Here is a 20,603-nt window from a genome sequence, read left to right on the forward strand (position 1 = left end):
TCCTCTCCATGGCAACTGGCCCGCGCTTCTACCCCGTGGACGAGGTAGTGGGGACCCACCGTGCAGAGCATTCGGTGGGTGAGGGAGAGACGGGGAGTCCCTGGAGCCCCTTTACCATATCAGGGAACGGCACCAAATCTCCATACTTCCGCTTTTGTCCGAGCTGCAGCTCTTTCACGAGAATCGCAGTTCAGTTCAGTCGATCAGTCGTGTCCGACTCTTTGCGATCCCATGGACTGCAGCACGCCAGCCCTCCCTGGCCATCACCAACTCCTGGAGTTTACTCAAACTCGTGTCCATTGAGTTGGTGATGCCATCCGACCATCTCATCTCATCGCGTCCCCTTCTCCCGCCTTCAATCTTTCCCAGCATCAGGGTCTTTGCAAATAAGTCAGCTCTTCGCATCAGGTGGCCGAAGTATTGGAGTTTCAGCGGCAGCATCAGTCCTTCCAATGAATATTCAGGACTGATCTCTAGGATGGACTTGTTGGATCTCCTTGAACTCCAAGGAACTCTCAAGAGCCTTCTCCAACACCACAGTTCAAAAGCATCAATTCTTTGGCGCTCAGCTTTCTCTGTAGCCCAACTCTCATATCCATACATGAATACTGGAAAAACCATAGCTTTGACTAGACGGGCCTTTGCTGGCAAAGTAATGTCTCTGTTTTTCAATATACTGCCTAGGTTTGTCATAGCTTTTCCTCCAAGGAACAAGCATCTTTTAATTTCATGGCTGCAGTCACCATCTTCAGTGATTTTGGAGCCCCCCAAAATAAAATCTCTCACTGTTTCCATTATTTCCCCATCTATTTGCTGTAAAGTGATGGGACTGGATGCCATGATCTTCGTTTTCTGAATGTTGAGCTTTAAGGCAACATTTTCACTCTTCACTTTCTGCCATAAGAGTGGTATCATCTGCATATCTGAGGTTATTGATATTTCTCCTGGCAATCTTGGTTCCAGCTTGTGCTTCACCCAGCCTGGCATTTTGCATGTTGTACTCTGCATATAAGTTAAATAAGCAGGGTGACAATATACAGCCTTGATGTACTCCTTTCCCGATTTGGAAGCAGTGTGTTGTTCCATGTTCAGTTCTAACTGTTGCTTCTTGACCTGCATATAGGTTTCTCAGGAGGCAGGTAAGGTGGTCTGGTATTCCCACCTCTTTAAGAATTTTCCAGTTTGTTGTGACCCACACAGTCAAAGGCTTTGGCGTAGCCAATAAAACGGAAGTAGATGAGTCTAGGTTAAGGAAATAATCAGATGTATTTTATGTAGTCTTATCTGAATCCAGCACAATCTCCAGTATTATGGGATTGCGATGTAAAGCGTGGTATCTCCACAGTTTAATATCATCATCTCTTAAAAATTATGTGATGAGTCCAAGCAAGTAAAAACCTTTCTCTGTATTATTTTTCCCCAAGGTTTTGTCATTTTCTCCATTTCACATCCTCATACACATACCATCAAAACTCTATCTCCCCCTTCTCTTCTCTTGTCATTTCCCATCTTCTCTTTTTTCAGTTCTCAGAGAAGTAACAATACTAACACTTTAATTACCAGGTGGCAGGAAGAGTACTAAGTGCTTTATCTGTATTATGGGGAAAATACTATTATCCTTCTCATTTTAAAGATGAAAGTGAAATACAATAAAGTAACTTGCCCAACATCATGCAGCAGATAAAGCCTAGATTCCAGAGGTAAAGCCAGACAGTCTGACTCTAGAGTCTGTATTCTTAACACTGTTCTGTATTGATTTGTTTTTCAAAATCCATTAAAAGTTTCATTCGTGGTAATCTGATAGGCTAGGAAATGAGTCTGTCCTTTTTTTTTTTAAAGTAAAATCATATCTAAAATAGAAAATCAAGGGACTTCCTTGGCAACCCAGCAGTTAAGATTTTGCCCTTCCAATGCAGGTGGTGCAGATTTGATCCCTGGTGGGGGAGCTAAGATCCCATATACCTCCCAACATGGCCAAAATAAATGTATGAATGAATAAATAAAATAGAAAATCAAATTCCATAAAGTACCAAATAACTAAGAAGAGATTGAGGATTTACAAGTGCAAAATGGAAGGGAAATTTCATATGCAGAAAGGTAAGCAGGAGGCAGAAATTCCTGCCAAAGGGCCATTTCCAAACCAGGTGAATTTAGTACCTCTTTTGACACTCTCGAATCACCCAAAGTCCAGGAGTCAAAGTATAGGGCCCACCTCAGGAAGGGAGCACAATGGCAGATTCTACCTACGTGAAGCCAGGACCAGAAGGAGTCTCAACCAATCCAGTGCCCAGAATACTGCAGGAAATTTACCTTAACATTTTACCTTTACCTAAAAAGGTCATTGAATAAATTTATATAACCTAGATTCATCCCATTGCAGCCATGAAATTAAAAGACTCTTACTCCTTGGAAGAAAAGTTATGATCAACCTAGATAGCATATTCAAAAGCAGAGACATTACTTTGCCGGCTAAGGCCCGTCTAGTCAAGGCTATGGTTTTTCCAGTAGTCATGTATGGATGTGAGAGTTGGACTGTGAAGAAACTGAGTGCCGAAGAATTGATGCTTTTGAACTGCGGTGTTGGAGAAGACTCTTGAGAGTCCCTTGGACTGAAAGGAGATCTAATCAATCCATTCTGAAGGAGATCAGCCCTGGGATTTCTTTGGAAAGAATGATGCTAAAGCTGAAACTCCAGTACTTTGGCCACCTCATGCTAAGAGTTAACTCACTGGAAAAGATGTTGATGCTGGGAGGGATTGGGGGCAGGAGGAGAAGGGGACGACAGAGGATGAGATGGCTGGATGGCATCACTAACTCGATGGCCGTGAATCTGAGTGAACTCTGGGAGTTGGCGATGGACAGGGAGGCCTGGCGTGCTGCGATTCATGGGGTTGCAAAGAGTCGGACACGAATGAGCGACTGAACTAACTGAACTAAAAAGATCATTGAATAAATTTATATAACCTAGATTCATCCCACCTAAAAGACTTTCAAAAAAACTTTCAGGTTGTGAATGTATTTTTAAACATTTGGGATTAGTGCCTAGGAATGTGAGGGCAACAGAGGATGAGATCGTTGGATGGCATCACGGACTCAATGGACATGAGTTTGAGCAAACTCTGGGAGATGATGGAGGACAAGGAAGCCTGATGTGTTGCAGTCCATGGGGTAGCAAAGAGTTGGACTTAGCAACTGAAGGACAGCAAGGAATGTTAGCATAGCAAACACAAATCCTGTGTGTGTGTGTGTGTGTGTGTGTGTGTGAAATGCCACTCTATAATAAATTTTAAATAACCCTCACAATTAATTTTCCAGGGAAAATCATTAGCCACCATAAAAACTAGCACAAGAGGAAACAATTCTTAAAGAGATAATTTGCAAGAACAGCATAAGTGGCAATAAGTGTTTATAATTACCAGGCTTAGCTTGTAAAAAAAAAATATGCTCATTATGTTTAAAGAGATCAGACATGATGAAAATATCTGCAGTGTATGGGGAAAAAAATAGTTTCTTAATGATCTAGCAGACATGAAGAAGAACCAAATAGAACTTTTATAAATTAAAAACAAATTTTTTTCCTTTAAAATAAGTTTTCCTCTTTTTTAAAATTAATTTTTATTGAAGTATAGTTGCTTTGACTTCCCAGGTGGCTGTGTGGTGAAGAATCCACCTGCCAATGCAGGAGAGGCGGGTTCCATCCCTGGGTTGGGAAGATCCCCTGGAGAAGGGAATCAGAACCCACTCCAGTATTCTTGCCTGGAAAATCCTATGGAGAGGAGGCTGGCCGGCTACAGTCCATGGGGTCGCAGAGTCCAACAGGACCGATCCACTAAACATTTCGAATGCACACGCACAGACACATATTTGCTTTACAGTGTTGTATCTGGTGTCTCATTATCAGGGAAGCAGTCCTGTCATGGGGTCCCACTCTCACGACCTCATCTAAGCCTTCAGTTCAGTTCAGTCAGTCGCTCAGTCGTGTCTGACTCTTTGCGACCGCATGAACTGCAGCACGCCAGGCCTCCCTCTCCATCACCAACTCCCAGAGTTCACCCAAACTCATGTCCACCGAGTCGGTGATGCCATCCAGCCATTGCCTCCCAAAGGCTCCATCTCAAATAACTACCAGGACATTGGGGATTACGTTTTCAACATGTAAGTTGCGGAGGGACACAGTTCAGAGCGCGTCAGGCTTCTCAAGCTCAAGGCAGGAGAAAATGCTGCATTAAGGGGAGCTGTGGGATTTCAGGTTATAAAGAGACGCCACTTATAAGCCACTGAGTACCACAAGGAAGGAGTCATTGGGTTTCTGATCAAGGCAGTGTCCTGGTGGGAATTGTTTTGGAAAGCAAATTCAGCGGTTGCTTATAAACTGTATTTTACAGGAAAAAACAACAGGTAGGAAAATCCTTTGCAAGAGTAACGTGACAACCTCTGATGGAAAAACAAGGTGCACCTGGATTTGGTGGACCTCAAATGCACCACAGCCCGCAAGCCTTTCCTCATCCTCCTGCCGGAGGGAATCTCCTCTTTAAAACCCCGTTTTCCTTATGCGTAAGGTTTGCTTACGGAACCCTTACATCGTTCTCGCTTCGGAACTTTTTTGTCCTGTCCACTGCGGATCTTCCCTGGCAGGCGGCAAAGATATAAGCAATAACTGAGATTCAAGAAAGCTGAGCGCCGAAGGATCGATGCTTTTGAACTGTGATGTTGGAGAAGACTCTTGGTGGTCCCTTTGGCTGCAAGGAGATCCAACCAATCCATCCCAAAAGAAATCAGTTCTGAATATTCACTGGAAGGACTGATGCGAAAGCTGAAGCTCCAATACTTTGGCCACCTGATGCGGAGAGCTTATTCGTTTGAAAAGACCCTGGTGCTGGGAAAGATTGAGGGCGGGAGAAGGGGAGGACAGAGGATGAGATGGTTGAATGGCATCACCGACTTAAACTCCGGGAGTCGGTGATGGACAGGGAGGCCTGGCGTGCTGCAGTCCATGGGGTCGCAAAGAGCGACTGAACTGAACTGACTGACATTCAACAGCCATACACCAAAGAAACAAACGCAAAACTGAACTGAAACCAAAGCACTATCCCAGCGGGACCTCCGGGCACAGCCCCCGGTCCGTCCCAGGGCGCCTTGCGCGGCGCGCTGGTCCCGCCCCTTCCCAGCAGCCCCTGCGCGGCGGGCGCGCTTCCGGAGGTCCGTGCGCGCGACCAGCTCAGACGTGCGCGGCGCGGCCTCCACCCCCCTCAAACCTGTCTTCGCGGCTGCGGGGCTCGGCGTTCGCGCCAGGTCGCGGCTCGGCGGGAGCCATGCTGCCGGGCCCACCTGGGCCTTGAGGCGGGAACGGCGTGGCGACCCTTTAGCTTGCCGACGGCGCGCGGAGCCCGTAGACATGTCCACAGGGTTCTCCTTCGGGAGCAGCACGCTGGGTTCCTCCACCGTGGCCGCTGGCGGGAGCGGCACGGGCGGAGGTTTCTCCTTCGGGACCGGGACGTCCAGGTAAGCGCGAGCGGCCTCTTTCCCGGCTGGGCTGGGGGCAGACGGCCTCGGGGGCTGGGGCCTGAAGGCGGGGGCGAGTGGGGGTGGGGGCCTGCGGGAGGCAGCCTGAGGGCCGAGGGGCCTGGCGGACGAGGGGCCTGTGAGGGGCGACCTAGAGGACAAGTGGTCTCTGGGGGGCGAGGGGCCTGTGGGGGCGGCCTGGGGGAAGAGGGGTCTATGGGGGGCGACCTTGGGGGCGAGGGGCCTGTGGGGGGCGGCCTGGGGGACAAAGGGCCTGTGGGAGCGCCCTAAGAGGCTGGGGACAGCCTGGGGTTCGCGGGCGGCCTGGGTGGGGAGGCTCGGCGGCGGCATCGCGGCTTCTCTGGGCCCATCCCGGCGCTCTACTGCGGCGCCCGTTGAATGTCTAGCGGCTGAGTGGATCTCAGCTTGTTGGGGTTAGAAAAAGACAATAGGAAATATTAAGGGGGGACAATGTCAAGTTTGTCCCCGGTAATTGAGACGCCGTTGCAGGATGTGTGGTTTGGGTCGTTAATGATTTCCAGGTTATTTTAAACACTGTCTCAAACCTTTTGTGCTTCATGGAACCCTGTCTGAGCTTTCGTGGGGTTTTTTGTTTGTTTCAAATACTTGTTACAGCACTTATTGGCGGTAATTTCGAGCAGTCTCTGCAAATTAGTATAACGCAGGTGAGGGCGTTGTGTCGATTCGCATTGTTTTTTACTTGGCTTGTAAAATGTAGGCACCATCGTCTTCGTTTTTCTGGAGTCTGCTGCTCACTACCGCTCCCCGCCCCCAACCCGCCCCAAAGTGTGACAACCATTTGGCTTTGATCTCCAGAAAGAGGCAATTAAGATAAAGATCTTTTTAATGATGTGAGATTTAATCTTAAACTCAGTCTTCTGAATACAAAAATGGAAGAGATCATTAAATCAAGAGGCATGTGCAGAATGAATTACAAGATAGCTCCTGAAACTTAAAGAATGTGGTTGTAGATTATCAAGGCCAAAAAAACGCACCAAAACAAAACCTATAGCTTTGTCTGTACCAAAAGGGAGGGGGGCACAGACTATGCAGTGAGGTCAGAAATCTGGAGTTTTCCTTAATAGCTCCTTCCCTCATAATCAGTAAGGCCTGATCTTTTTAATGCTTCGCTTTCCATTTGCCTTACTTCTAGAGACACCACCCTCTTGTAGGCTCCTGTCATTTGTAGAACAGGCTCATATGTAATAGGCTCTCTTTTAGGTGGTAAAATAAGTCCTGTTTTCCTGAAGCTATTTTCTTATGAAAATACTTAAGATTCCTGCCAATATCTCAACCAGTGACCTTTCTCATGTTAGATGAAAACTGCTTCCATCTTCTACTTTGATTAGTTCCCTGGGATCCCAATTGTCTCAGCTGCATTCACGTCAGCTTTTTTTTTTCCTAACAACATTATCGCCAGGGTGATTAAACATTTTTGTTTCCATTGACTTTCATCAATGATTTTCTGCTCTTCTCCAAATGAAATAAAAATGAATCTTACCATGGTCCACCAGACCTGGTCTGGAACCTCTTCAGATATCCTGAGCCCACCTCATTTGTTTGCTCCAATTCAGTAATATAGGTACACTGTAACAAAAAACAAAATAAAAAAAAAAATAAATAAAAAGCCTGCAGGCACACCAATAAGTAACTGAAACAAAGTTTCAACAAAAGATACTACCCTTACACTTTGATATTTTCTATGCACTTTGATCTTTTGATTTTTTTCTTTTTTGACTTGATACTTTTGTTTCTTTCTTTTTTTCTTCCTTTCTTTTTTAAAATGCTGGTTATTCTCCTGTGGTGGATCCTGATCTTAGTTTGAAAAACACAGCTGGGGTGTTTTCTCAGTTCCTCAGGTGAAGGCCAAACCCCTTCCAACTTGAGGGCAGTTCCCTCTGCTTGGAATTGCCCTGCCACCTGCTGTACTGAGCTGATGCCTGCATGTGGGCCTCAGGTGGTTACAGCCCAGGGAGGCTTTGCACGACCTGTCAGCCGAGAGGGGTCTCCGTCCCTTACCTGATGTCAAAGCACTTAAACAGTTATGGTCATTTCATTTCATTTTTTGTTGACTTGTTTATTGTCTTATCTCAGCAGTACAGTGTAAGCTCCATGATGGTGGAGATCTTTTCATGCTGGTTTTCCAAGAGGCAGTGGAGCTCAGTACATACTTGTTTAATGTGTGCGCCGAGTTGTTTTGGTGTGTTCGTTTGTCGCAATCCTATGGACTATATAGCCTAGCAGGCTTCTCTGTCTGTGGGATTCTCCAGACAAGAATACCGGAGTGGGTTGCCATGGACTCCTCCAGGGGATCTTCCTGACCCAGGAATTGAACCTGCATCTCTTACATCTCCTGCATTGGCAGGTGTGTTCTTTACCACTAGCACCACCTGCGTGAATGATAAATATTTCTCTGTTTGGAAACTTCCTGAGGGCAAGGTCTTAAGCTCATTTATCACTCCAAGACCCTGTGATAGTGCCTGGCCATATAAAAGGGCTTTTTTTATAAATAATTGTTGAATGATTGAGTAATAAACTTGAAAATTTTATATACGCTTTAGAAAGTCTTGGGAAATTAATAAAAGAAGAGATGGTCTAACGCCTGACTATTGAAGTACTGATTTGGAGACCTAGCATTCTTTTGGGAAATCAATTTGGGGAAGTTACTCTCCAAGCTTCAGTTCCCACATCTGGGAAGAGGGTATGATAACATACTGTTTATCTCAAAGCGTTGCTGGGTGAAATGAGCTGGTTTACTCTGTAAATGTCACCTGTTAGTTTGGCTCTGAAGTTGACAGTAAGGCCGGCAGGGAAGGTAAGATTCCATTCCAGATCTGCCTCGTCTTCTGACTTTTCTACAACACATTCTTTTGAGGAGTTGGCAGATAATTATATTGTTTAAGACAGTAATTGATTAGGTCTGGGGTAGCTTTCTGTTTTTCTTTCAGTGAACTTCTCTGCCACAGAGAAATTTCTCCTTTGCTTCTCTGGTGAAGTAAGATTTCACTTGGCTGTATTTTCTTTGGTAATGTTTTCAACTTTGTGAAGTTGTGAAACACTTCATTGTGTCTCCACTTGTCTTGAATTGTCAAGAAATTTTAAATACTTGTCCTAAATGTGCATACTTTCACTATATATCTGTTGTATGTTCATGGAAAAGCAACAAAAACATGGAGTTGCTGATTTGTTTCAGAGCAAAGGGAGCATAATAAACATTTTCTTAATTTGATTCTCTTTCGTAAAATTCGATTTGATTCAGTTGACTGTGATTGTGGGTGAGGCCTTGCAACCCTGCTCTGCAAGTCCCCTGTGCTTGTACACCAGGGGCACGCACGCATCGCCGATGAGGACAGACACAGGGTGCACCTTCTCCTTTTTCCTGCTCAGTGCTGACGATTGATCCCAAGTTCTCCTTCCTTAAGAAGCTCTTCCCTCTCTATTCCTCTCACAGTGATTTCCTGGTATAATATCTTGTACATAGTGTGTTTAGTTGAATTTATAAGTGCTCCTTATGATAACAGTAGCAACAACATTTATTGAATGAAGTTAATGTGCTCCTCATAATCTCTAAATCTTTATAGAAAATCCTTGTTATTCCCATTTTGCTAATGAGGAGATAGAGGCTCAGAAAGGATATGTCACACAAGTGCCTGGAGGTTGGAGAGCTGGTACTGGAGCCTGGCCCAGGCGCTGCTGCCTGCCCCTTGAGTTGAAATGCTGCAGGCTTTGAAGATTCTTTTAAAACTGACCTTGGGTTATGTTGTGGCATTTATGTCTCTGTGGAAGGACAGAGAGAGAAGAAATAAAGATTTGGGCATGGAATGAACGGGATTTCCCTTTATGTTATACAGGTTATAATCACTCTCAACTCTACTACATAATTTTTGAAGTCTCAGATTGTCAAGATATTTTGGCTTGTTTTCATAATTTGTTCTCCCATTTATAGATAGAAAATTTGAGCCTTTGCAGCTTGCTAAGAACAGTTGAAAAGCTGTGAACTTTGTTCACATTATTTGTCATTGTCAGCTGCTCTTTTTTAAGCTTTCAGAGGCTCTGAAGAGTGCTGACTTCTGCCAGTTTCACACTGTCGTGGTAGAGGGTAGTTCTGCTTTGCAGGTTCCTCGTGCCAGGACACATCTGTTTGTGTCCCTCACCCCCAGTCGCAGTGGTGGTAATACAGTGATAGAGACGTGGTGGAGACAACTCAGACTCACTTTTCTGTTTCCGTCATGTGTTTTCTGTAGCAGTTGGGGAAGGACAAATGAGCTTAGCAGTGTGAATTGTACATACTTAGTTCAAAAGGAGAATGATCCACATTTATAGGACTTGCTATGGTTGTTTTAAAATATGTCAGCTTTCAAACAAAAACTGGTGAGAGCAGAATATATGTGATCCTGTTTATAACTCCTTGGGATCTGAAATCCTAGCTGCTCTAGATCCTACTTTTCTTGAAGAATGATGTTGCTTTTTTTTAGGGATAATTTTATATGTGGGCTTATTATTAAAGAGAACAGAAAAATATTTGAGCTTGGTTGGTTAAAGGTAAATTGTTATTTTTGTACCCTATGGAGATGTGTGAGATACTAACTTCGAAGAGCTAGCTTGCATTTCTCTTAAACAAGTACTGGCTCTAGTAGACTTTACTTTGTGTTTTTTTATAAACAAGCAACCCTACTGTGGGGCTCAATTTTGGGACCCTTGGGAGCACCGCCACTCCAGCTACAACATCTGCTTCTGGTGGATTTGGAACCAGCCTCTTCGGATCTAAACCTGCCACGGGGTTCACTCTAGGAGGAACGAGCACAGGTAAGGGGGATCATCACATTCTCAGGGAGTGGGTTTGGGATATTCATTCTTTGCAGGTTTTGTCCTCTGTCTTCCCCCTCTACGAGAATCATCATTGGTGGTAGACTTAAAAAAATAGCAAATACTGATAGGAAAAGCCATACAGGGATGTGGGGTTAAGGGCCAGAAATAGGGCCAGCCATTAACTGTGATTTACTTCCGTGAAGGAGGGACAACACAGGTACATCTAAGGATGAAATAAAATAAATCTTTTTAAATATAATGAATTAAAGTAATTCAAAAGTTTGTTAGATTAAGTTTGTATTTTACGTTAGTGAAGATTAAGTCATGTTTAGAGTTTGGACATTAATTTAGGATATGTGGGACAGTCAGCTTCCTATTTTGCTGTAACATTATAATTTACATCCCTAAGAGATGTCTTAGATTTTTTTTTTTTACTATTACAAACAATAGTTTCAGTGGGAAAGGGCAGGAGGTAAAGCTTTCTGGTAGACATTTTAATAATAATAAAAACATATATTTTGTTATAAGCCAAAAATATGTTTCACTGGTGCCACCATTTAAAAGTTTGCTTCCTTGCTTGCCTTTGTCCTCTGCCCTCAGAGCCTCTTGGTCTCTGTTGCCGCCTTTGGTGTTGAGCTGCCAGCCTCACTGTGGCACTTCCCACAGCCACACAGAGGCCGCGGAAGGACCGTGGGAGTACCATGAGCGTGCCTCTTGAGGCAGTGCTGGTGTTTTGTTGGGAGTAGCTTTTTTTTTTATTCTCCTTGACTGATTTTCTTATAGGCAGTAGTCCTTGCATTTTACAACTCAGTCCCTAATTAACCAAACTATATACAGCTTGTAATAAGGGAACCAGTGCTGTAGGAAGAACACTAGTGTTAGATCGTGATTGTGGTGGAAGACACTGTTGCCCCTCAGCCTCACCAGCAGTGTTACAGCTCCCTCAGGGTGATTTCAAATCCTCCCCTGTGAGAGGGCAAAGGAGTGCAGTCTTCCACTGATGATTCAAGCTTATTTCTCTTTTTGTCCCCAGCAATAACAACAACTATAACTACAGGATTAACTCTGGGTAAGGGTTTCTGAGGGGAGGTCCTAGATCTGTGGTTTCCTGCTCTTTCCTGATCTCTCTCAGAGTTGGGCTGTAGAAGATAGCGTGTGAAGACCTGATACAGATAACAGATGCTGATTTCTCAAAGAACCTTTCAGTACTTGAGTGTTTAAAAAATAAAAAAATCGATGACTGTGTAATCCTTTTCTAATTCAGAAAAAATTTTAAATACAGATTTTTTTTGTCAAACTTTATTTCACAGTTATATTTTTCAGTCATTTAAGCCCTTTTAATGGAAAAAAGGTACCAAATTTTAGGCCAAAAGTCTTGGAATTAAACGCTGGTTGTACCTCTAAATAGTTGTGAGGCCTTAGACAGTCATGCTGCAGCTAAGTCACGTTAGTCGTGTCCGACTCTGCGACCCCATAGACGGCAGCCCACCAGGCTCCCCCGTCCCTGGGATTCTCCAGGCAAGAACACTGGAGTGGGTTGCCTGCCATTGCCTTCTCCAACGCATGAAAGTGAAAAGTGAGAGTGAAGTCGCTCAGTCGTGTCCGACTCCTCGAGACCCCATGGACTGCAGCCCACCAGGCTCCTCCGTCCATGGGATTTTCCAGGCAAGAGTACTGGAGTGGGGTGCCATCGCCTATCTGGCAGCTTTTAGTTATCTATCAAAGGAGGGATGAAAGGTTTTAGATTCCCTTCCAGCTCTATACTATGGAATGAGGGTAGCAGGGTTGACCTTGATGCCAGGGAATAATGCAAAAAGATGAGAGGACAGGAACCACAAAAATTAATTCATTTAGTTAAATGTAGGTTTAAAATTGAAATAAAGATTTGTGGACTTTCTTTACTTGGATGCTGCTTGCCTACTATCCATAGAAAGCATGTCTGTTTACCACTGAAGTTTTAGACAGGATTGGTTACACGGTCAAGCAGTTGGCTCCTCTTGTGAGATTTTAGAACCTATGTGGGTCTGAAGCACATTACCCTGGCAGGGACTCCAGCTGTGGCAGGGGCAAGCCAGGAGCATGGTTTCTGGCTTCTTTTCTCTCAGTTTTCAGGAGAAGCCAAAATGCAGGTCATTCATAATTACTTTGTGTAATAATTTTGAGCTACTGCTTCTGGCTGTGGCCTTGAGTCTGCATGATGCTTTGAATATTGAGTTTTAGCGGATTGTGCTGGAGGTAGTGGTATCTCTGAAGTAGAATTGACAGAATGCAGGGGAGAGAAAGTATATCATGGATGTTCATGGTCTCCGGCTTTAGCAACCCAGTTGACTGTGGGGAATTTAGGGAAGTTTTTATAGGGAGACATGTAGAGTCCAGAGGGACATAAGGCAGAGATAGCTTTGAAGACTCAGATAGATATCGACTTGGACCCATGAACCTACAGTTGAGATTCTGAATGTGGGCAAGATGTTTTAGAAAGTGAGAGAGCAAAAATGGAGCCAGATAGAGTATGATTTAGTAAGTGAACAGAGATACACAACTAGTATATGTGAACTATCAATAGACAGAACGGGGAACTCAATTCAGTGTCTCATCATAACCTGTAATGGAAAAGAACCTGAAGAAAAAAAGTATGTATTTATAAAACTGAATCACTTTGCTGTACACTTGAATCATTGTTAAATCAGCTGTACTTTAAGAGAAGTGAACTGAGGAAGGAGACAGACAGGAGGGACTGGAGGAGCGGAATGGGGAGGAGAAGAGAGGCAGCTGGGCACTGACAGGAGCAGAGGAGGAGCGTTGCCAGCAGCAGAAGAGGTGTTTGAATTTAGTCTTGGAGAAGGAAGACTTTTTCTGTTGAGTATAAAAAAAAGGAGGGGAAGCGCTATTCTAGGTAAATCTGGAGGTGGGGCAGAAGGTGAATTCCAGTATCACCACCTCAGTTGGATTTTCCTCTTCGGTGTTCACTGTGATTTGGTGAATGATTTCTCTCTTTGTTTATAAGTGCATATATCTGTTCTATCTATGCAAAGTAGGATCTTAGACTTTTAGGGTCCTGATTGATACTGATATACATATGATTACGGTAAGACGGGATTCTTTTTAAAACAGGAACGGCAGCCACGACATCTGCATCTACGATAGGCTTCAGTTTAGGCTTCAGTAAACCCGCAGCGTCCGCCACGCCCTTTGCGCTGCCCATCGCCTCTACCTCGGCCAGCGGTCTCACGCTCTCGTCTGCACTGACATCCACTCCTGCAGGTGAGGCTGATGGAGAATAGTGGCATTTTCTAGTTTTATTCTCATTTCATTCAGTTAGTGAACACAGGTGTCCACTTTAGAAAAGGTAACTTCAATTGGGGAAAATTTTTATTTCAGTCATTCAGCAGTGTTGACGCACTGAATTACTGGTTTGTGAAGATCTGCCTTGAGCATTAAAGCAGCAAAGGCCCTCTTGGAAGTTGGTCTCTTTACAGAGCAAAGCAGGGTACTGGATGAGAGGTCATGCATGAATCTGTTCCTGTCTGCTTTGTTCTCAAGGAACATTCTGGCGACAGGGAAGGGTAAAGACTGCATAAACCTTGCCTGGTTAGGAGTCATCCGGTTTTGAGTGTGGAGCTGGTAGTCTGGGTTGAAAACTACTACTGTCTGCACTCTCTCACCTGATACCATGCTGGTATTAACCAAAGCTTATGCTTGTCACTGGTTTTTGTTTTAAAGGTAATATTTCTCTCTATTATTAAGTATATTTAATGTTATCTTTAGTGAATAGTTTTCCCCAAGAGCCAGTTTTATCTTGACATCGGTTTAAGAAAATGCTTTGTATTTTCTATGATGTTCTTAGAAATGATGTTTCTTTTTGAAGTCTTACAGTTTTCATTTTTTATAGCATCCACAGGATTTACCCTGAATAACTTGAGTGGAACAGCAGCCACAACTACCACTGCCTCAACAGGCCTCTCTTTAGGGGGGGCCTTGACTGGTTTGGGAGGCTCACTTTTCCAAGGTACAAGCACAGCAACATCAGGTAAGTGGTGATACCTACTCTCCAGAAGAGTGAATGATAAAATTTTTCATACATAGTTGGATATCTTTGCCATATTTTAGAAATACATTTTCTCAGCATGACTAGATAAGGAGACAAAGAAGGACCTGTTTCAAGAGTCAGTGAACTGTTCCAGAGAAACTTATCTTTTGAATAAATGGCACTTGGATAGTACTGAATTGTTTAGCCTCTAAATTCACTGTGAGAGAACTTGACCTCCTGACCCTGACCGGGTTCTGGGAATGGCTTTTTGTTACAGATGTTAGGAAAGGGTATTAGAGTGCTTTGAAGCAAGGCATTAAAAGCAAGTATTAAATGATTTTATTAGTTTTGTAGATGTCTCTTTTTTTTTTTGGTGAGTATCTTCTCTTAACCAAATCACTGGCTTACTGTAGCATACATTTCTTTGCAGGATAAATATTTAAACATCTTTCCCAAAGATTCCAGTGAGATCAAAACACAAAAACTATAGAAGAGTCAGGGTTGCTTTTGTAGCTCGATGTTGAGTTTTGGTTGACAACAACATTCAGTGTTTACTCTATGTTAATGTTAACCTAAAAGTGCTATTGATTTTTTTTAAAATTCATAAAATTTATCCAGCTGTGTGTTTCCCACACATTGTCAGGATTTAAATCCAGTTTTCATTTATCCCATGCTCTTATCCAGTACATCCTGCTGTTTTCTGTTTTTAAAGTAAATAGAGTCTTGTCTAAAAAGAACACACTTATATCAGCTTGAGAATGCATGGACTTAAATGATTTACCAGGGCAGGGTCTTTGAAGTTTTGACTTGATTCACAGATATACGTTGATGACTTAAGATTAACTGTAGTCTAGCTCTTCCACGACCTTTTGTCTGTGAAGTAGAATTTAAATAGGTGAAGTCTTTTTTTTGTTTGTGTGTTTAATCAAAAGAACTTGTGAAATTTCGATTTTTCGACTGCAAGTTTCTATCAGTTCTTTAAATTTCATTAATAGTAAAACTCTTTGCTTTGTATTATACTAAAAACCTTATAAATTCATGCTAGATTATTTCTTTTCCCCCAGCTTTGTTGAAATATAATTGACAGGTAAAACTGTAAGATATTTAAAATGTGCAATTTGAAGATTTGACTGTATACCTTATTTCCCCCATCAGGTTAATTTATACATCCAATACTGGATGATTTTGAAGTATAGAATTCCAAAGCATGATTGGAAGACAAGTAATCACCTGAAAAATGTGCACACTAAAACTACTTTGATACAGTTTAAAAACATCAAATAAAATCTAGTGTCCATGTATATCAGTTAACAGATATATTCTGGCCCTCTTGATAAAAATCACATTATCCAAACTACATACAGCACTGAATACAAGTGAGATTATCAGTCTTTGTCCAAAGCATGCTCTGGACTTGTTTCTTTTTATTTGTCTAAGTCAAGCGTGATGATAAGCTGGGATCCAACTTAAAGGTGTTGAGTGTGTTGGTCATTCGGGGAAGTCATTATATATTAGGGTGAGAAACTTTATCAGTGATGTTTGGCTTGTTTGTAGGACTTGGACAAAGTGCTTTAGGCCTGACTCTGGGAACTACAGCAGCTACTTCAGCTGCTGGTAATGAAGGCCTCGGAGGTATAGATTTTAGTAGCTCATCGGATAAGAAGAGTAAGTAATGTTACTGTAATTTTACATTCTAACAGTCCTATTGAGGGAATTAAATTCCTGTGTCTGAAAAATTAGTTAAATATTCAGTAGGGAAATTTTTAAGTTTGCATTATATTTCACAAATTTTGTGTGTTATGCATTTAAGATTTTATTTTTGTAAAGGACTCAGATTTGTATGTGCCTTTGTCTTATGTAACTATCTGAATGCATATATTATACACATTTTAAAAATCGGGACCATGATCCATGTGTTGTTTTGTAACCTGTTCTTTCTTGTGTAATATATCGCAAGTTTTAATCAGTCAGTAATTCTTTACAAATATTTTAATGTGCTTATCGTCAGTTTTATGAATGGATGTGTCATCATTCAGTCAGCCACCATCCTCCAGTCAGTGTTTGTCTCCAGACCTTTGCTTTGGGAAGTGTCACTGTACTGGGCACCTTTGCAGAGAGAGGCAGTGTGGTGTGGTGGCCAGCCTGTTTGCTGGCCATAGATCCTGGCTCAGCTGTTCACAAGCTCTGTGACCGTATTCAAGCTCTTTTATCCTCTTGGTGCTTCATGAAGTAGGGGAAATAACAGTCCCTGCTTCATGGGATAGGTTTGAGCATTGTAAAACCTTAGCAGAGCCAAGCACACAGAAAATGCTCTTTGATTTTATTATGAGTTTTTGTTCATATTTTGGTCATTTCCTTAAGGCAAATACCTAGAAATTGAATCATGGGCTTAAAGGGAGGGACATTTTGGAGTCCCATTGTATATATTGTGAAAGTGCTTTCCAAAAAGATTTACTCACCAACCAGTATGAAAATGCCCTTCTTGCTGTGCCCTTGGCATGCCTAATATTCTTTAAAAAATTTTTTCCAATCCAAATGCATTGTGAAGTTTTCTTTTCTTTTTTTTTTTTTTTTTTGTGGTGTTGGCTTTGTGTGTGATTTGTTCTGATGAAAGCATGTTCCTCCAGAGTGCATACATGCATACTGCACTGAACCTCTTTGAAGAGCTTAGAATGACATAATGCATGAAGTTGTAGGATATTCAGTGTCCTATGTCTGTATGGAATTTTTTAATTGGACATGGATTTTATTATTAGAAGATACTATGATAGGGTGAATTACTATCTTAAAAGTTGATAAAATCCTTTTAACATTAGAAGATTTGGATTTATTTTTCTTTGAATGAAAAATTATAAACACAAGGTCCTTTCTTGTTTTTATTTAATTTTCTTTATAGTAATTCCATAATTCAAAAATAGCCTTGGATGTTTTAGCAGCTTAGTTTTTTACTCAGATAGAGCAGCCTGATAATAGGGCCTTAAAAAAGTGTCAAATAAAACTCTTAGGAGTTAAACTCCTCAGCAAGGAGATTCTTCAGGGAAGATAGTTGAAAAAGGAAGGTTCTTTCCCTTGAAAGAAACACTTGCAAATCAGCTGCATAACTGTTTATATGTACATAAAAAGTTACATATATGTCTGTAACGTTGTGATTAGAGTGTGACAAGTCATGACATCACATACTGTTTAAGAGGCAGTCTAAGAAATCCTTAACCATTTCAACTTTTACCTTCGTTTGTGTTAGCTTAAAACTTGTATTTGGAATACACTGATAAATAGCATATTTTTACACGAAGCTTTTTCAATTTTCTAGGTGATAAAACAGGAACAAGACCAGAGTAAGTTTATAATTTGACTTCTAAAATATTTTAAAGAGTTTTGCTTATTAAACTGTAAGTAAATGGTATGGTTGGAAGTAAATGGAACCATACACACGTTTAGAAGAAAAATTATTTTGAAGTTTTTGTGACAAAATAATAAACAGGCTGTGGAGAGATTGTGAAAGGTAAGATAATTTGAGAAAATTATAACTATTTCTTTCTACGAAGTAGTTGGCATTTCCTCAGATAATAAAAACAAACACAAATATACGTAAAGTGTCTCTTTACCTTCTTATAAATATTGAACAACTCATGGACTTTACTCTTGAACCACTTTTTATTTATATATACAAATTAAACATGTATATGTACCTTTTCTTTTATATGTAAATTGCTCTGCCAGTACCATTCACTTCCTGATGCTGAAGAAGGAGAAGGCCTCCATGTACTTTGTGTGTTTGAAGAGTTTCATTTATTCCTGTCTTTGTTAAGTAGTCATGATTCCTTTCAGCTACCCCCAGGTCTTATTTTGTTGAAGAACAAATTGAAGTTATAAAATAATAAAGTAAAAGTATTGTGAGCATCTCACTGTGAGAAGTTTGGCAGGTTTTCTTTCTTTAATGAATGCTGTAATATTTTTGAACTTAATGAAATGTCAGTCCTGGGATTTTTGAGCTGGAGAAACTTAGTTTAATATCTCATCCCACCTGCAGTATTCTCTGATTTTGTTCTGAAACATTTAGTCAAATGCATCTATGTGTACTTGTGACAAATGCCAGTCTTCTTAGAACAGAAATCTCCATGTCAAGTGAATTGTTAGTTATTGTGTAGGTCAGAAAGTTTATTACTCTTTATAAGGAACTTTAAAATCATCCAGGAAAGCTATAAATAAGGAATATTTGCTCTGTGTTCACATGCTTTAACACACACTGTAGTAGAATTCAACTGCCAGCTTCTTATGATCTCGGATGTTAATGCGCCTGTGGCATCTTTCTCAGGGACAGTAAAGCACTGAAGGATGAGACTCTGCCTGCTGTCATCTGCCAGGACGTTGACAACCTCCAGTAAGTGCATCAGGAGCTAAGTCAGACTCCTGACTCGGGCGGGTGGGTGTGGATTTCAGGGGGGCCATCTCCTCCTCCTCCTGAGCATTTAAACTTGGGGAACATTGGAATGCCTGTAAAAGGTAAAGAAGCAGAGCAATTGAATGAAGGAATTAAAATTCTGTAACTGCCGTTCTGTGAACTGTAGATGAATGTTTTAATAGTTGCTTCTCAAAACACTTGGACTTAAAACTCTGACCTACATGTGGTAAATGTACTTTTTTTCTGTAGAAAACCAAAGGTGTATTTTTTTTTTAAAAATTCAGTTTTCTTTTTTTAGGAAATTTGTGAAGGAACAAAAACAGGTTCAAGAAGAAATTAGTAGAATGTCTTCAAAAGCAATGCTTAAAGTCCAGGAAGATATTAAAGCTCTGAAGCAGCTTTTGTCACTGGCCGCCAGTGGATTGCAGAGGAACACTCTCAATATTGACAAACTGAAAATAGAAACCGCTCAGGTAAACTTGAGTGTCATTTTGTTGTAGGGTTTTTCATTTGTTTGTTTGTTTGTTTGTTTTTTAAATAGAAATAGGTCTTTTAAAAATTACGAAGTTTTGTGCATAAGAAAACCACATAGCACATGTACTTCTAAATTACTGTAATAGTTACTGGTTTTTATTGAGTGCTTACTTTGTATGGGGCAGTATTCTAAGCAATCTAGATATATTAACCCAGTGATTTTCCACAGTAGCCCCCTGAGGTGACGTTGGTTAGAGAAGTAGAACCTGTAGCAAAGGGCTTGGTGCACAGGAAGTGCTGCTGCTGTCATCATCCTCAGGGTTATTTATCTTGTTTGTTTTACCTCAGTGTTTTCTATGGTTATATAGTACAGGTTTTAAATAGTAATGTCTGTATCTGTGGATGAATAAACTTCATGAATCCTACATAAATGCATAGTTTAAGATAGAACAGCAGCTGTTTTTACATTTATTGTGAAATTTGTTCATGAAACTATAGTTTGTCCTGCCTGAAAGGAGGTTTCAGCGCCTTGTGAAGGAGCTTCAGTCATAATATGTTCTCACAGCATATGAAGCTCTGAGAGTGGCTTTGTTGAAATCCTGAGATGGTTGGTATTTTTAGCTTGACTTTTAACTGGCTTTTTCTTTTTTAAAACCTCTGTTATATTAGGAGTTAAAAAATGCTGAAATAGCTTTAAGAACCCAGAAAACACCACCTGGATTGCAACATGAAAATACAGCTCCTGCTGAGTAAGTTAAATAAATGTTTGTCTTTAAAATAGCAGAACAATAAAAACCGTATACAGGCCATGGATTTCTTAGTTCACTTTTTAGCAAGTCTAGGTACTTTGTGTGAATTTTTAAAATTTAATTCTCACAATAATTCTGAGAAAGTATATCACTCCCATTTTACTGAAGGGTAAGTGAAAGCTAAGGTCGAGCTTTTAAGTGCTCTTCTGCAGTTGTATTTCATATTGCTTACAAGGTCTGTTCCACTTGATTACGTTGTACAGGTGTTAGAAACTTATGAACTTATGATTATACCATAAGTACTTTTCAGTTTAAAAATATTATGATAGTCTCTTCCTTAAACAGGGCATACTAAGTGTAGTTTAACCCTTTTATTTCCATAAATTTATTTGCATCCATAGCTTTTATTTGCATACATAATAATCTACAGGAAGAAAAGTTGTGAAGTGTAGATAAGCAGCTTGAAAAATCCCCCTGTGCCATCTTGTATACTCATCTAGTTTCCACACATGTGATATATATCTTATCGTCTGTTTCCATATCCTTTTGTGTTATGCAAGACGATAATAGTGAACATTGTCAGATGCTTGCCATACACCACCTGGGTGGCTTGGCTCTT

The 20,603-nt window shown here is 41.3% G+C and overlaps 1 protein-coding gene across 1 annotated transcript in view; it reads left to right on the top strand.

Moving 5' to 3' along the window:
- The window catches only part of NUP58 (nucleoporin 58), a 32,594-nt gene continuing 17,188 nt past the window's right edge, over positions 5,198–20,603 (top strand). Inside the window, exons 1-9 of the mRNA XM_018056567.1 lie at positions 5,198–5,502; positions 10,190–10,329; positions 13,444–13,593; positions 14,222–14,359; positions 15,914–16,024; positions 17,670–17,694; positions 18,675–18,740; positions 19,060–19,234; positions 19,905–19,984. Coding sequence (XP_017912056.1) covers positions 5,396–5,502; positions 10,190–10,329; positions 13,444–13,593; positions 14,222–14,359; positions 15,914–16,024; positions 17,670–17,694; positions 18,675–18,740; positions 19,060–19,234; positions 19,905–19,984 — 992 coding nt within the window. The 5' untranslated portion in view covers positions 5,198–5,395. The remainder of the gene's footprint in view (positions 5,503–10,189; positions 10,330–13,443; positions 13,594–14,221; positions 14,360–15,913; positions 16,025–17,669; positions 17,695–18,674; positions 18,741–19,059; positions 19,235–19,904; positions 19,985–20,603) is intronic.

This window comes from Capra hircus, chromosome 12 (assembly GCF_001704415.2).
Source record: "Capra hircus breed San Clemente chromosome 12, ASM170441v1, whole genome shotgun sequence".
NCBI lineage: Eukaryota > Metazoa > Chordata > Mammalia > Artiodactyla > Bovidae > Capra > Capra hircus.